The sequence below is a fragment of the Pinus tabuliformis genome, chromosome 9 (genome assembly GCF_031772625.1).
Source record: "Pinus tabuliformis cultivar Carrire ecotype Pingquan chromosome 9, CPIR1, whole genome shotgun sequence".
Lineage (NCBI taxonomy): Eukaryota > Viridiplantae > Streptophyta > Pinopsida > Pinales > Pinaceae > Pinus > Pinus tabuliformis.
Window position 1 is genome coordinate 1,858,829,008 of NC_142307.1, and position 17,714 is coordinate 1,858,846,721.

A 17,714-nucleotide genomic window follows, 5' to 3' on the forward strand; every position below is an offset into this window, starting at 1 on the left:
TAGAGAAACAAGACAATTCGAATCAGATACGACGTATGCGCGAGCTACAACCCGACTTGGCCATCACCGGAATGGCTCATGCTAACCTGTTAGGGGCGAGAGGAATTGGTACTAAATGGTCAGTAGAATTTACTTTTGCCCAGATTCATGGATTTGCCAATGCGAGAGATGTACTCGAATTAATTTATTAATATATTAAAAACAAATATTATTAAGTAACGGCTATATTAAATGGTTAGTTTTAGTTTATTAATTTATTAAAAACAAATATTAATAAGTAACGTCAATATCATTTATATCATTATTAACAATTACAAATATTTAATTTTTAATAACTACTTTTACATTATATACCAAATAATTATTAATGCCTTTAATATAAACTTATGAAATTTATCAACCACATTTACTAATCTAGTTGTAAGTATACTTTAATATACACCTATCTAAATATATCAATTACATTAATAAATATAATTATACTAATATATCTGACAACCGTATTCTAATAATTAATTATAATTAATAACTGTACTAATATATATAACAACCCTATTCTAATAATTAATTATAATAATTATATTGTACAAGTAACTCTTTGGAACCTTTAAACTACATTTCGCCATCACACATGGCATGGCATGCGTGCATGTAGCACTGTACATTACGCTATGACGTAGTCTTTAACGCGACTTTTTGAAAGCCTTTCCGGCGATTTTTTCCGGTGAAAATCCGGCAGTAATTTATTGAAAACCGTCCCAGGGGTTTTTCAGGGTGCTGAATCCGAATATGCAGTTAAAAAACCATTTTACCTGCAACAAATCATGATTTCATCTCAATTTCTTCCGCCGGATTCCGTCACCGGAATCTCAAAAAGTCGCATTATAGACAACTCCTTACGCTATTGCGTGAGTCGAAGGCAGGAACGAGTTACGGAAAAATTGTGGCGTTGAAGTTTGAGTCATTTTCAAACTTAACCCACCGTTTGAAGTATAAGTTTATTTAGTTGAGAGTCAGCAGAGCAAACGACGAAAAGTTTAGTCAGCGCAACGCCATGTTCAAACTTACGTCCATCATTTATGAAAGCTTTATATAGGAAAATACCATCTGTCTCCCTATATAAATACGCTCGGTTTACCTATGTACTATGTGGGATCGCCAATAACACACAACTACCACGTAGAAAATATGGCTACTTGTTTTTACATACATTTTTATTATAATAGACAAGTGATGCTTTGTGGATGGAAGGTTATATGGTAGTTGTTTTTTCACAGATATTATTATTTTTTGAATCCGAGAGGAATTCAACAGTAGTAAATCTCAGTTTAAATCTCAGTTTTCGTAATTGCTAAATCTTTAGTTGTTTAGGTATTTTTACTTTACCTTTTTTATAAATAGATCGTAACTTGTTTACAATGAACTTTTGATTTCTTAAAATTTTCAAATTTTATATTATTTTCATCACAAATTGAATTGCTCTTAAAATTATAGAGTTATCTTTAATATTAAAAAACAAATAAATAATTGAACTAGAAAAAATATATAATAATAAATTTTATAAATATTATATACATTATAACTTATAAATATTATTCTAAAAATAATTATAATTTTTAAATAATTCAATTAAGTTTAACATTTTATTTTTATGATTAGATTACTTGCTTGACTAAAAAGTTAATATGTATTTACTCTTGTGAGTATCCCCCGATATAATGCATTATCAAAACCACCAATACTTAATGTATACTTTCTATTACTTTTTTCTATTTCAAAATTGATATACTTAATTTAAACTATCTAAATTGTTTTATATATATATATATATATATATATATATATATATATATATATATATATATATATATATATATATATCATTTATTTTTAATTTTAGTAAATTATATTATTTTTTCTCCAAAATAATGTTGCTATGAATAATTTATTTATTTGATTATGGGAATAGACCTATATTTAAAAGTTGAATAAAAAATTATAAAAATAAGCGAGAGTAATTTATTTATTTGATGATGGGGATAGACATATATATTTAAAATTTGAATCAAAAATTATAAAAATATGTGAAATAATAATGTCCTTTTATTATCCCCTTCAATTTTGATAATTTTAAATTTCGTTTTGATAATTTTAAATTCTCACGAAATTTGATAATAGTGATTAAACTCTTGTACATGGCATATGACACTGAACTTGCAAACCACAAATGAAGTCGCCCAACACTGCATGTAAACCTACGTAATCCCTGAGGAATAATATAAAAAAATAATTGTTAATCTTTATAAACACAACCCACTTTGTTTCCTCCTTTACTGCCCGTTGTTCCTATGTTTTTTGCCACGAAAATTCACAACTGCGACTGCCAACATAGTCAATATGGACATTGACGGTAGTTTAATAGAAGAAAGGAGGATCGAATGATTCGTGACCATCTGTTTTGGAGGATCGAATGATGGTTTATAACAGATTTCACATCACCTTAATTAACCCAGCCTGGCCAACATTGATCGATGAAGTAGCATGGTGTAAATAATGCATATCAGCCAGCTATTATTTAAAGTGGTCGTGCCACTCTAATTCTCCAACCATCTCTGAGAAGTCCAGGCAAAGTATTGACCATGGAGGGGTGTCTGAAAGTTTGTATTGTAACATATCTCTATTGTCTTGGCATTCTGTGAACCAAAGTTAACGTACGCAAAGCCTATGGCCACAACTCTGTACGTATTTGGAGATTCCACTGTAGATCCTGGTAATAACAATGGGTTTGCAACGATTGTGAAGGCCAACTTTCGTCCCTATGGCAGAGATTTCGTCGGCAGAAAACCAACTGGTCGATTTACGGATGGAAAATTAGTGACAGATATAATTTGTACTTCTACTCCATCTTTCTTTTTTCTTTACATAGTGAAGTAGAATGAAAACATATCGTCGCTTGGTTTGCAGAGATCGATTTAGAAACTAACAGTTAAATAAACACAATTCTAATATAGTTGTTATTCTTGAGTAGCAACGCTTATGTCTAAGTTTTCAAATTATAGTATTGTTATCATCCCTGGGAAATAATATTCATGTTTAGCTTTTCCAATTGTATAAAGCTGGATTGTTAGGCCTACCTGATACAGTTCCCGCATATTTGGAACCTGAATTCCGAGGGCCACGGATTCTTAAAGGCGCCAGCCTTGCTTCTTCTGCTTCTGGATACGATGATTCTACCTCATTCTCTGTTGTTAGTACACTGTTTACACGTGATGGTATTGAGGATATAGGGATTTAGATATTTAGAAAGGCGTTTCGTAGCCCAGATATAATTTGTGCTTGATTTCGTGCAGAATGTTCTAACTGTGAGGCAGCAGCTGGAGAAATTGAAGCTTTATCGAAAGCAAATTGTGAATATGGTAGGCGCGGAGAATTCCAGCAAGAAAATATCGGAGCCTTGTTTACGATAATTGCGGGTACCAATGATTTTGTCAATATTTATTTTCTCAATCCCCTTACTCGTGCACAGTATACTGTTACCGAGTTCCAAGATCTTCTTCTCCGCTCTCTCTCGGAATTTATGAGGGTAATCATATGGTCTCTGCGTTGAGAGTGACGTTTCATGCTTCCTGATTTATCAATATTTTAGTATATGAAGCATTATAAGGAATTGGTTGAATTGTTTTTCCCAAATTGACAATTACATGGTTGAATTGTTAGGAGAAAAAAATGGTAAGTTGGCAAATTTCTTTTGATTATAAGAATATTGGATGAAGATAACAGAATTTTATTGGGTGGTAAAAGGAAGGATGGGAGTTCAAAATAAAATGATTGTTATTCAGATAAATTTTGTTGTAATGACTTCAGACTTTGTTGTAATGAATTTCAAACCTTGTTGTAATGAATATTATAGTATATGAAGCATTATAAGGAATTGGTTGAATTGTTTTCAACAAATTGACAATTACATGGTTTAATCCATAGTTACCAAGTTCCAATTCGAATTCGGATTCGGATTCGATACGATACGATAAGATAAAAATTCGATTGGAAAAATTTCAATTCAGAAAAAATTCGAAAGTATATATCCTAAACATTTAAATATATATACTCTTTTTCTTGTAACAACAATGCGTTCAATTTTTCCCCATATCTTTTTCTTGTAACAACAATGCGTTCAATTTTTCCCCATTCATTTTGAAATTTAAATAATTTTTAATAATTTTAATCAATGTAGACAATTTTAAAATTAGAGTTTACTTACTAAAACTATAACCGCATTTGTCTTAGCTCCAAGATCTCTCTTCGTTTCAAAATTCAAAACTTAAGTTCAAATCTTATTTAAAAATATTTTATGATTAATATTTATTTAAAAATTAAATATTCTAAACTCAGAACTATTTTTCTTTAATTTTATCTAAAATCTTTTATAATTAATACATATTTAAAAATTAATCATCCAAAAATATGTTTATAACATTTCTCTTAATATAAATATATTATATTTAGAAAATCAATTAATTATTATAAAATTTACTTTCAAAATTTTGCTTCTTTCTTTTATTATCTAAACCCTTTAAAGCAATACTCAATTTAAAAAAGGAAATTTTCTCTACTCAAAATTTGTTTCCATTTCCTACTACAATCTTGTGGCCTTTTCATTTCTTACTGCAATAAGGCACCTATCTATTTTATGATTAAGGATTACTACTTTACTATTCTCAAAAACACAAATTAACAAAGATCACTGAACTTACTATTATGTGAGAGACATATTAACAAATCCTTACAATAAACTATAAATAGTGAATTCTCTGTTATCCAAGCTAAGTTACTATGAACCGAATCGAATTTTCATCGAATTATTCGATGTTCGAATCGAATTGCCGGTATTTATTTCTTTGATACGGGCGTATTTGGTAGCTATGATTTAATCGTTATGAGAAAAAATGAGCCAATTTCTTTTGATTATAAGAATATTTGATGACAATAATAAAATTTTATTGGGTGGTTAAAAAGAATGACTATGTTTATTTTGCACAGTTAAAAATGATGGTTTTTTCTTTAATTATTATTTTTAATTTCAAAATTTTCGTCAAAATTTTGTTAGATGGGAAAGAAATGATTATTATCTTCCTTATATGAAATAAACTTTGTTGTAATGACTTTTAAACGTTGTGATGGATTATACCTTGTTATCTATTATTGTCGATTAGAATTATCGATTATTCTAATAAAATTGTAATTGGAAATGACGATCTTTGTGGCAGACCATTTACGAGGAAGGTGCCACCTTATTTGCCCTCGTCCGTCTGCCTCCTTTCGGCTGTTTTCCTTCATAAATCACTCTGCACAACTTGACCAGTAAATCTTGCGTTGACGAATTTAATGACATTGCCATGTCGTTTAATCACAAGACTGTATCATTACTAGAGGCATTGTACCCATCAGCTCCTGGACTTAAGCTTGCTTATATTACCGTATATGATAAGGTGCTGGACTTCATAAACAATCCCAGAAGGTATGGTAATATTCTCTTTCCTTTTGATTCGTTCACGCTTTAATAAGTTTAACCGCTTTTATGTGCAGAAACGCAGAGGTTGCTAACCATTGGTAACTTATGAATAAATGTGTGGAAGGCTTTGAAGTAGTAAAGAGAGGTTGCTGCGGAACGGGTTTGCTGGAGACAGGTATACTGTGCAACCCACGACTCCGGTGTGCCGCGATCCATGCAAATACGTATTTTGGGAATCTTTTCATCCAACGGGCAAAGCTTACAATATCCTGGCGCAAGACTGTCAGAGAACACACTAAACACTCAAAGCTGGCTCCTTTTATTACTAAAGATTGTAATTTATATACATTTTTAGCTACAGACGTACAATAACTCTGCCCAATGATATTTATTATCTGTTGACTCTAGCCGACTATGTTGACTACTTAACATTGATTGGAGTCATCTAAACAGTGAGCGGCGTGGTTAGTGATTAATACCCTGACACCTCCCTTTAATCGCAACCTACATGTTAACTGCCTTGCTTGTCTAAGTCTCAGCTAGGGTTACAACATCACAACTTACTTCTACACATTTCAAATTTAGCCTTTCCAAAAGGCTTGGTGAATATGTGAGCCACATTTTCATTTGTATTACAATATGATAAGTCAATTTCTTTTGATTGCACTTTTTCCCTTACAAAATGATGTTGTGTGTCAATGTGTTTTTTCCTTGCATGATATAAAGGATTGTTTGCCAACTTTATGGTGCTTTGACTATCATATCTAATTACTTTAAGTGCTTGTTGTGTTTCTCCAACATCTTCAAATATCCTTCTAAGCCATATTGCTTCACATGTAGCATTGCATAATTATTTATACTCAACCGATATTGAACACGTATCGAGTAGTAGATTTCATGTCATCTAGATTTGTAGCCAAGTCAGAATTAGAATAACCTCCCAACTTAACATCAAATTCATCAATATACATAATACCCGAATTAACTGTTACTTTCAGATATCAAAGGACTTTCTTAGCTGCTCTCTAGTGGCTTTCACAAGGCTTAGACATGAAGTGACTAAGTATGTTGACAGAATATGCTATATCCGGCCTAGTAGTGGTGAGATAGTTCAAACTTCCGACTAGTTGACAATACAAGGTTCCATTCACCTATTTGGTTCCATCATCACTGCACAATTTGACATTATGTTATAAAGGAGTAGATATTGCCTTACATTCAATCATTTTGAACCATTTAAGGATTTCCCTTGTATATTTTCTTTGTGTGATTAGTGTCTTACCAAATTCCCTCCAAACTTCAAGACCTAAACAGTAATGCGATTCACCAAGATCCTCCATCACAAATACATGTGACAATTGAATTTTAATTTCTTCAATCAACTTGCATGCATTCCCTATTATGATAAGATCATCAACATATACAAATATCAAAGCAACATTCCCACCTTCATCTTCCTTGATGTACAAGTTAGGATAATTTTTGCTTCTCATAAAAGAAAGAATCAATTTTCACATACCAAGATCTTGGTGCTTGTTTCAAACCATATAAAGCTTTCTTTAACATGCAAACCAGATGCTTATGTCCTTGTTTTACAAACCCTTCAGGCTGAACCAAATAAACTTCTTCTTTTAACTAACCATTCAAAAATGCAGATTTGAGATCTAGCAGATGCATTTTCTAATTATATTTTGTAGCTAATGCAATCATGATTCTAATTGTGTTCAACTCAGATACAGGTGCAAAAGTATCTTTATAACCAATTCCCTCCTTTTGTGAATATCCTTTTGCAACCAATCTAGCTTTATTATTATCAATACTTCCATCAACATTAATCTTGGATTTATACAGCCATTTGCATCCTATGGGAACTTTGTTTTTAGGCAATTCTGTTAATTCCCATGTGTCATTCTTCATTATAGAGTTATATTCTTCATTCATTGCATCTCTCCATTCTTCATATTATTTAGCTTCCTCATAGCTTGAAGGTTTTACAATATTCATAACAAGAGATATTAATACATAATCTTTATAACTTATAGGTACTTGACTCTGACGTGATGACCTTCTTGGAGTTTTACTTCTTTCATCTTTCTTTCTGCTTTGTGAAGTCTCCTCTCCCCTTCTTGGAGTGTCATGACTGCTTGATGCTCCTTGCTCTTGAACTTGTACATGTTCCTGATTCTTGTTTCTATTCTTGTTCAACACATGTATCTAATTTGACATAATCATCAATATCATGCCATACACGAGTATTATTCATTTTATCACCTTCATTTGCATTCTCATGAAACACCACATCCCTATTTGCAAGAAATCTATGAGTATTGCGATCAAACAACTTGTATGCCTTTTTATCATCACAATAACCAATAAAGATGCACTTAATTGACATTGCGTCAAGTTTTCTTCTTTCATCTTTTGGAATATGAGCAAATGCCTTGCAACCAAAAACTCTTAAATGACTCACTTTTGATTTGTATCCATAAAATGCTTAAAAAAGTGTTTTAAGCTCTAAACTTTTGGTTGGACTCCTATTTTTCAAATAAACAACAGTTTTAATAGCCTCAACCCAAAAACCATTAGAAATGTTTTTACCTATACTACGTGCACATTCAACTAGTGTTATGTTTTTCCTCTCAGCAACTCCATTTTGCTGAGGTGTATGTGGCACTATAAATTTCTGTAGAATCCCATTGTTTTTATAATATTGATTAAATTCTCTTGATTTATATTCTCCCCCTAATTAGATCTCAGAATTTTGATGCAATTACCAGTTTGTTTTTGCATCGTACTCTTAAACTCTTTAAAGTACTAAAAAACATCACTCTTCTTTCTTATTAAATAAACCCATGTATACGTAGATCTATCATCCACAAAAATAAGAAAATATCATGCTCCACCAATATATCTAGTTTGCATAGGCCCACATACATAAGTATGAATTAGTTTAAGTATTTCCTTTTTCCTTTTTCCTCCATGTATAGGAAATTCCTCCCTATGTTGCTTGTCAAGTACACATGATTCACGTTCAACATGATCATTATTCAATACATGAAGACCTTCAACCATTGTTTTCCTTTGAAGCAATATTAAATCATTGTGAATTAGATGTCCATACCTTTCATTCCATAACTCTATTGTTGATATTGTTGTAGATTCCAACACTTGATGACTTTTCGTGGTCACATCCAACATATACAAGCCTCCAACTCTGGTATTTGTGGCAATAACCTTGTAGTGATCTTGAATGTCTTTCACTACACACTGTGATTTAACAAATTCTTCATTCAAGTCTTGGTCAGCAATAGTAGAAACATAAATGAAATTCTTTTTGATACCAGGAACATACATCACATTATGGATTTGTCTCTCTTGTCGATTAGGAAAATTCACACCTATTACTCCATAACCTTGAACTTTAAGTGATCTGTTATCTCTTAGATAAACATATGTTCCATCAATTTTTTCATAATATTCATCAAAGCACTCCTTATTACAAGACATATGGAGTGATGCACCAAAATCAATGAACCAAACATTCACATCATCGTTTTCCACAAACAATGCACCATCAGAGACAAAAAATTTAAAATTTTTAAATCCGTCATTGATTGAGGTGCTTTTGTCCACAAAATTTCCATTGTGCCTTTTGTTGCTTTGCCTAGACCCATTATATTTCCTTTTATAGGAATATTTAGAATGATGCCCAAGTTTTCCACAATAATAACAATCATCATTTCTCTTATCATGGATTGGAAATTTAGATTATGTCATACCTTTCTGTTTTTCTTGAAACTTGCCTCCTCTGTTCTTGTCCCATGGCATCCCTCTGTATGGATGTGTACCCTTGGCTACCAATGCCAAATCTGAACAACTCGAGCCCAAATTAAAGCTCTTCATCCTCTCCACCTCTTGTAGAATAATTCTTGTCAATTCATCAAATGTAGGGGGCTTCAATCTAGCTGAAAGACTTGAAACAAAATTTTGATAATCTTGGACTAAGCGATTTAATGTGATGGTGACTAAGTTAGTATTAGACACATTTTCACCAATATCTCCTAACTTATCACTTAAATATTTGACACAAGATATGAAATTGCTTATATTTTCATTTTCTTCCATTTTTTAGAGATAAAAGCTTAGTCTTCAAAACAAGATCTGGTTTGTATTTGTTGTTTTATGCAAAGCCTTCAACACATCCCATGTTTCCTTTGATGTTTTCAATCTCTGATGTGAGGAAGAATGTTCTCCTTTACGGACATACACAACAACACCCTTTGATTTTGTCTCCCTTTTCTCCCAATATGGAATAGAAACTAAAAAAGTGGGTTTAGGCTCATCCCCACTCACAATCGACCACAAACTATAACCTTCTAAAATAGTAAGCAACTTGAATTTCCAATTCACATAATTTACTCCATCAAGTTTCGTGGATTCATTCAAATAAGTATCAGCTAACAAATTTGGCATGATAACAAAAAAAATCTTTCTTCAATCACCAAAATGCAATCAAATCCACCAGATCTAAAGCCAAATGTGCCCAAATTCACCAAATCTCAAAAAACTTTCGTGAGACATGCACCATAAAAATCTTTACTAACTCCTTTTCACTATTAAAAGTTTTCACCAACACTCCTTTTTTTTAAAAGACCTTTCACCACTTTAAATAAAAGAGACAAATACTTAAAAACCTTATCACTCCTTATGAATATCTTCACATTAAAAAAAAAGACACCAAATTTTTAAAGTAAAACAACGGAAGGCACAATGCTCCAACGAATTACTGCCATAACCATAGAAGGCCCAATGTTGTCAAACTAGAACACAACTACTTCAGGTTTAAGCAGAACAACTACAAAAAAATTACAAGTAACTACACTTCTACCACACATCAATACCCACCTCAAGAATCACGCTTTGCACAGTAGACTCTCTCCACAAAGCTCTTTCACACAATAGTATCCACCTCAGGAATCATGCCCTCAACAACAGAAAAGCACATAACAAAGCCTTCACCACACTTTTGATGCAACTTTCACAACAATGACAACCTCACTTCTGCAACCCTCAAATCTCAATCAGACTTCACACTTCTTCACTATTGCAACCTCTACACTAGCAAGCCCTCACACTCTCGCTCTGATACCATATTAGAGAACACAATCAACACTCAAATCTTGCTCCTTTCATTACTAAACATTGAAATTTATACACATCTTCAGCTACAGGCGAACAATAACTACCCCGAATGATATTTATTATCTACTGACTCTAGCCAACTATGTTGGCTACTGAACAGTGATCAACATCGTCTGAACAGTGAGTGGCGTCGTTTGTGATTAATATCCTGAAAAAAGACATGTTCTCAAAGGTTTATTTGAGTCTTTTCGAGTAATACAACTGTGAGCAATTCATGAAAAAAGACAAATTGTGATAAGTCAATACGAGATAAGAATCCAGTCCAATAAAAGTGGAAGTCAGAAAAGAATCACTGTGTAATTAGCTCCGCATTACTATTAGGTACTATATAATTGTAATCGGGGGAATTTCTGAATATACATTTACAAATTTTCTCATTACGATCTAGTATTTGTATCAAGGGAGAAATAACAATCCAATATATGATCTTCCGTAGAATAATTCCACAACAATGGGTCTGTGAGATCTATTCTAAGATATTGCAGGGAGAGAACTTCGCTAATTGAGTTTTATTTCCCAATTAATTGTCCATAATGGCCAAACACAGAGAAAATGTGTGTTGGGAGAATTGGACAACACCATAATGAGGTCCATGTGATATAAAGGCCAGTGAGTTGACATGCCAATCTATGAGAATGAACTCCCAAAAAAGTTGGATAAATTCAAGCTCACTATGGGTACCAACGTAAAACAGTCTTCCGAAATGGAAAAAGTTGATTTCTGTTGAGGTTTAAAATTGGGTTTAGTCTAACAAGGTGTTTTTTTCCAAAGAAAACTTCTCTAGGTTGCTTCGAATTTAATCACTATATTTTCGGGGAGAGGGTGTTTTATTATTTAAATTGTATTTATTTTTTGGTTCTAAATTTAATTACTGTAATTATTGTATTACTATAACATACATGGGTTTTAAGATAATATTCGAGACAATTTTAAGGAGATTTTAAAACAATATTTAAGACAATTTTTAGGTAAATTGTCATAACTTCAAACAAAAAACACTTTTGTATAATCTTAAATATTGTCTTTATGGTAGTCTCTTACATTATTGTCTTAAAATTTGTCTCTATCAAGACAAGAGCCACATGGTGGCATGTCACTGTATTTTTGTATAAATGAATTTTGTGTATATTTACTTTTTAAATACAATGACATTGTACACTATTCCAAAAAAAAAAGTCACGTCAAATTGGAAATAAATGTATTATTCAAATAAATGAATTATTCAAGATGAGCATCTATAACAATGATCACTGGATTAAAACTTTATGGATCCATGTATTGAGCACTTAATTGTCCTTAAGGCAAACATAGATAAGAAAATGAAGGAATTATTGAAGGGAAGCACATACAACTAGGATCCATGTAGTTTTTATCACAAAATTTCTACATTTAAAATTAATGGATCCATGTATTAAGTATTTAATTGCTGCCACCAATGCCCACAAAGAAAAATTTTCATAATAGGAAAAAATAGGAATAATTGACATAAAATAGTAATAAATGAAAGATAGATAGTTGATTACTAAGCAGGATTGGATTGTGCACAAATCAATTCCATTAATAAGCAAGGAAATGTGAAACTCGATGTAGCTTCTTTAGTGCAAGTAGTGGATAACATTTATGCAAATTTTGCAAAACAAGTACATGTAATCATATATGTTAGTTGCAGAATATGCAGACACAAAATGCCGCATGTATTTCCCCAATAGCCAAGAAGATGGCTGAAATCAAAGAAGTTGGGATTGCGTTAGGAAAAACTGTATGATATAACATTGAGTTGTGTGAACCGTATTGAACCTTGTTGATATAATTGCAACACAAGGATTATTTTGCTATGATGAAAGCATTGGATGGTTTTTTCAGGAAGTTCCAAAACAACTAGAATTCCTTGATACAAATATCTACAAGAGACAACTCAATAATGAAAATGAACATATATAACTATATCAAAAAATGATTTGAAATTTATACAAATAGTGCAAAAGGAAAATTCAGTACCCCAAATACTCTAGTAGAAAATAAAGCTCTAGTAGTTTTCGCAACTACTTTAAATCGTAGTAATTAGTTTCTCGATTGCAATAGCTAAAATTATTGAAATTATGTAGTGTTATATATGTTAAAGCAATGTAATACTGAAAACAAAACCAACAATTGAACCAATTTTTATAGCTATAAAACATAATTATACCTTTTCAACCAAAGGTGAATCCACCAAGAACCATTGGTTGATTTGTGCCAAAATTGAATGTTGGTTCAACAACTTCTCTACTGGCAGGTATCTTATGGCCATCATCATCTTCTAACCAATAATTTTCAAGAATTTCTACTTATTTCTCATAAATTTCATTATTAATATTGAGCATTTGCCGAGGAGTAGTACTATTTTGGTTGGAAGTAGTGTTTGATCAATATTTACAGATTGTCCCAACTCCCAAAGAGTTGAGATTTTCATCACATATTCTTCCAAACGCATCTTTAGGAATGAAGATGGAACATGCTTCCTTTCCAAGGCATGGCTGCCCAAAAAAAAACTGAGTTAGCAGACCTGAAGTTTTCTCCTTGAAATCAAGATCATGTAACAAATGATTACCTCATGTAAATAACTTTAAACATGTACCTTCTCTACAATGGAATTTGAATTCACTATGTGGTAAGAGACCTTAATGGAAATTTCACAAAACCCACTTGGCTTTTGGAAGTTTGCGAAGGTTATCAATGATATGTGTTCCCCGGAGGAGCATTGGAGCCGAAACTAGCAATGCCAATGTGTTTTGTTATTGAGACATATGAGTGCAGAATTTGTAAATATAACTTGCAGTGAATGAAATTCTAAGGGGATCACCACCAAATCCTTCGAGAAGTACTAATGTGTTATTTGTTGGATACATCCATGAGCTACAATTATTGTGTTTGGACACACTTGAATATCACATAAAGGCTTAATGCATTCCTGATTCAAAATATATTTGTAAACAAAATCAAGAATCATTATTTTGTCTGATTGCATCAATTGACACAAGTTCTTGAATATCTACATCACACTGGTTGTTATCATCAAACACATCCCATTATATCTCATCTTGTAAGTTGACCTCTTTGTTAGATAACTCATTTTAGCAATGTTTGTGTTGATAATATATATTCATTAAAGACATATTTGATTTGATCATGTGTACCAAAAAAAGTAGCATTAGATATAGTCCATGTTGTTCCTTTCTTGCTATCAAACTCAATAGTTTGCAACAATTGTACAAGATTAGGAATGATGTATACATTGATCACATTCTGTAAACCAATGCAAAATCAGGATACATGAACTTAGACAACATCTTATAAGTAATAATATATTCAATGAAATGTTTTTTTTAACTATAAAGCAGTAGGTAAGGAACATGTATTTGATATTTGTCTTCTGCATTTATGTTTCAGATGGTTCAAGATGCTTCCTTCTTGATACCTTTCTTATGATTATGGGTCAATAGTGCTAAGAGGCAGGGATGTGCCTACTTGTGAACATAATTTAACAAATAAAACATAAGCATTCATCTCCAATTACAGTATTTTTGAGAGGGCAAAGTGTAGGGATAAGAATAGATGGAGATGGATGGATCTAGACGCAAAAGATGTAGAATTGAAATTTTCAAGTTCCTTATAGAAAAATAATAGCAATGGAAAACCTGTAATGTTTATGTAAAGACACAAATCTAAAAATAATAGAACACATTCTTAACCATAACATTAATGTCCAACGTAAAATAAATCTCTCTACAACATTAACAATAGGTAGAAATTCAAAATTGTTCATCAACTTTTGACTATTTATGCTTATTGTAGAATCTCAATCATTCTTCGATAAACAATAGCCTCAATCGCAGTGTGAATATTATCATATGTTCGGTCAGAAATATAAGACAAAGCCAAACAATAATTTGTTAAGACTTGTTCATCATTCAAATGAATCAGATATTCAAGTGCTAGTAATGTTGGCTTTGTCGGGAAGAAAATGATTTATGAAAATTTTAGCCCTGTAGAATGTATTTCTATGGACAAGGATGACAAATTCATAGAAATAGAAAATAAAAACTATTTAAAAAATCAACAGTAAAAATTTCCTACCTAGTCGAATGCATCTTGTGTCTTTCCTTGACATAAATTAAACAAGATACAAGTGTCATTTTTCAACATAGAAGTCTTAGGGTGCTCATTCAGTTGGGCAAGGAGTGGCACTATGACAACATGGATGAGAACTATATATATGCATTTGGGAGAGTCACTGGTCAAATTTCCCAATGCCCGAACAACCTATTAATGTAAAAGGACAAGATATTAAACAAAAATGGAATTATAGGCCCAAATGTAGAGACGAAAACATGGACTAAATTTCTTGGAAAAATGCTCTACTGTAGAACATAAATATTAGATAAAAACTTTGTATCATAAACAAAGTAAACAAAGATTAAAAAAGAGTTGTCTAACATGCTGACAAACATAATTACTTGGCGAACCTAGTAGTTGTAGAAATATTGGCATAGCTCCATAGTCAATGACAACTCGTGTATGCTATGATGTTCCTAAATATATGTTTGTGAAGGCCTATGCTACTTCAAACTATAATCAAGAAGGAAAAAAACTACAAATCCACTTTCATACCACCGAAACATTATTTCCTATAGGAGAAATAAAAAAGAATTTCTCAACTGTCTCATGAAATAATTGGTCAAGTACATTGCTCCTTTCTATCATGTATAGAAAAACAATTAGGGCCTTCACCTGTAGTTGTGGAAAATCATGTCTCGCTTGTACTTCAACAAGGCAAGGAATAATGCTTTCATAAATAACTTTTTGTATAGGAGGTGTACACTCTGTCAAAAGAACAAAACAAAAGGTGAGCTACCTGATGAACAAAATAGACACAAACAAAATGACAGTTCATTGACAATTAATACATAAGATTTGATGTAAATATCAATTAAAAGCAACTTTTAGAAATGGATTGTTTCTTCAAGTTGGAGGTTAGGTTCATCAAACCATATTCTTGCAACCATAGAAAGAAGACTCTCCAACTGCAAAAATAGAAAGAAAAATAAAAGTAATCAAGAAAGGAAACAAAACTGTCAAATAAGGTCATAGATGCCACGATATAGTGGTATATATTCCTCTAGGTACAAACTTTTTAGGTTCATTTATGTAATGGTATGAGAAAAAAGTCTAAATTAACACAATACGAAGATCTGTGGGGATACTAATCCCAAATCTTTCATTTACCCCCTAATCACAATATGCTTGACCATTTTGAAGATTCAATGTTGACAAATAGGACTATAACTTTAAGAGTAGATATCACAATCTAGGGGTACAAATTCCATTGAGATTTAATCCTTAAAACAAACTACCTAGACTAATTTAACTAGAGTTATCACAAGATATCACAACAACTGAATAGGGTGTCTCACAAAAATTGGACGTATTAACAAAACAACATATTCTAAGGGGGATTGGTGTTGGTTTACCATTTTACCATATCCAGTTTGGCTATCCATCAACAACTAAACTTGGTGTATCATAGAAAATGGATACACTAATAAAACAACACATTCCAAGGAGGATTGGTGTCGATTTATCACTTCATCACATCCAACTAGACCATGTTGGGTTCAAAACAAGATTTAATATATGGAATAAATCATCTAAACTTATTAAACTAGATTTATCACAACATATTGTAACATTTTAACTAGGCATATTACAACAATTGGCTACATTAGTAAAAGAACATTCTAATGGGGTTTTGTCTCGATTTACCACTTGACCACATGAAGCTTGACCATCTTGGCTTCAAGACAACTAAGTGGTATCATGATAAAATTCATTTACTAGGAAAGAAACATGCCAACCAAACTCGATTTCACAAATTTAATCAAGGTGGAGTCACTGTCATGAAAATACCTAGAGAAACATATTGAATGAGATGGAATTAGCGATAACTAGCAGCATGAATTTCAGATTTTTTTGACTTAGCATGTTAACAATGATTAATGCTACAAAGAAAAGTTTAAGAAACTATTAATAATATTATTAATCGGCTAGAGAATGACTAAGGAATGCTTGACACATTTATTCTTGAATCCTGGATGCATAGGGCATATGTAGATTTATTCCAAGCATAAAGAATTGAATTTCCATTCTAAGAGATTCTGATGCATGGAGATCCAAAATGTCAGAACTGTGAAACATGGAATGGAAATTTGAAAGCAAAAGATTTGAGAAAGAGGTTTACCACATAGGAGCTCCTAGTAATTGATGATTTTGATGAGCCTGTTGGGACAAATTTTTGCATGTGGTGCCAAATAAAAATGCTTGTAAATTCTCCTCTACAAAATTGCACAAAATTACCAAGAGGAAGTGCTCTCTTGGTTTCAATATTCCTTTTTGTACTTGATCAACAATTTTAACGCGGATGTTTCTTGAAAAATTCTAAATGCAAAGTCCAACCCCAACATTGCAACATTTAGATGACTCAAACATTTTACCATATTAAGTCCAAAATTTTTAGGATACAAAGATGTTTCTATTAAATTGTATAGTGAATGCCATATTTGCAATTACAACAAGAAGTAGCCTGAATAGCCTAGTAATTTCGAAATGTAGACATTTTATTCAAGTTATGTTTGCTGAAAGTTTTTTTTGTTCATTTAAACGAGTACAATGGTCATGAAACTAAGTTACAAAAAAGATTAGCACTATACTAAATGACCATAAAGGAATAATGTCATATTGTCAGCTTTCGCACTGAAAGTATAAAATTTGGAATGCCAACAAAGATCAGAAAATCACATTTAAAAGTCTTTGATTCGAGGCTTCTATGATTCATGATTTAAGAAAAATCTTCTGAAAAAATCACATTGACAAATTAGGGTCGACATGTTTCACTGTCACTAAGTTAAATATTATAAAATGAAAAATAGAACGTTATAGGATTCTAGAATTAATTAAAACAAAC

General features: G+C 31.9%; 1 protein-coding gene and 1 pseudogene across 1 annotated transcript; one reads left to right on the forward strand and one right to left on the reverse strand.

Moving 5' to 3' along the window:
• The first annotated feature begins 2,724 nt into the window (after nucleotides 1-2,724).
• Nucleotides 2,725-5,339, forward strand: LOC149156286 (GDSL esterase/lipase At5g45960-like). Its single transcript, XM_089444710.1, has 4 exons — nucleotides 2,725-2,890; nucleotides 3,129-3,266; nucleotides 3,351-3,583; nucleotides 5,268-5,339. Exons 1-4 carry the CDS (start codon nucleotides 2,725-2,727, stop codon nucleotides 5,337-5,339), a joined length of 609 nt encoding a protein of 202 aa, XP_089300836.1.
• Nucleotides 5,340-14,539: 9,200 nt separating this feature from the next.
• Nucleotides 14,540-17,714, reverse strand: part of LOC149156287 (importin subunit alpha-1a-like) — a 62,756-nt pseudogene continuing 59,581 nt past the window's right edge.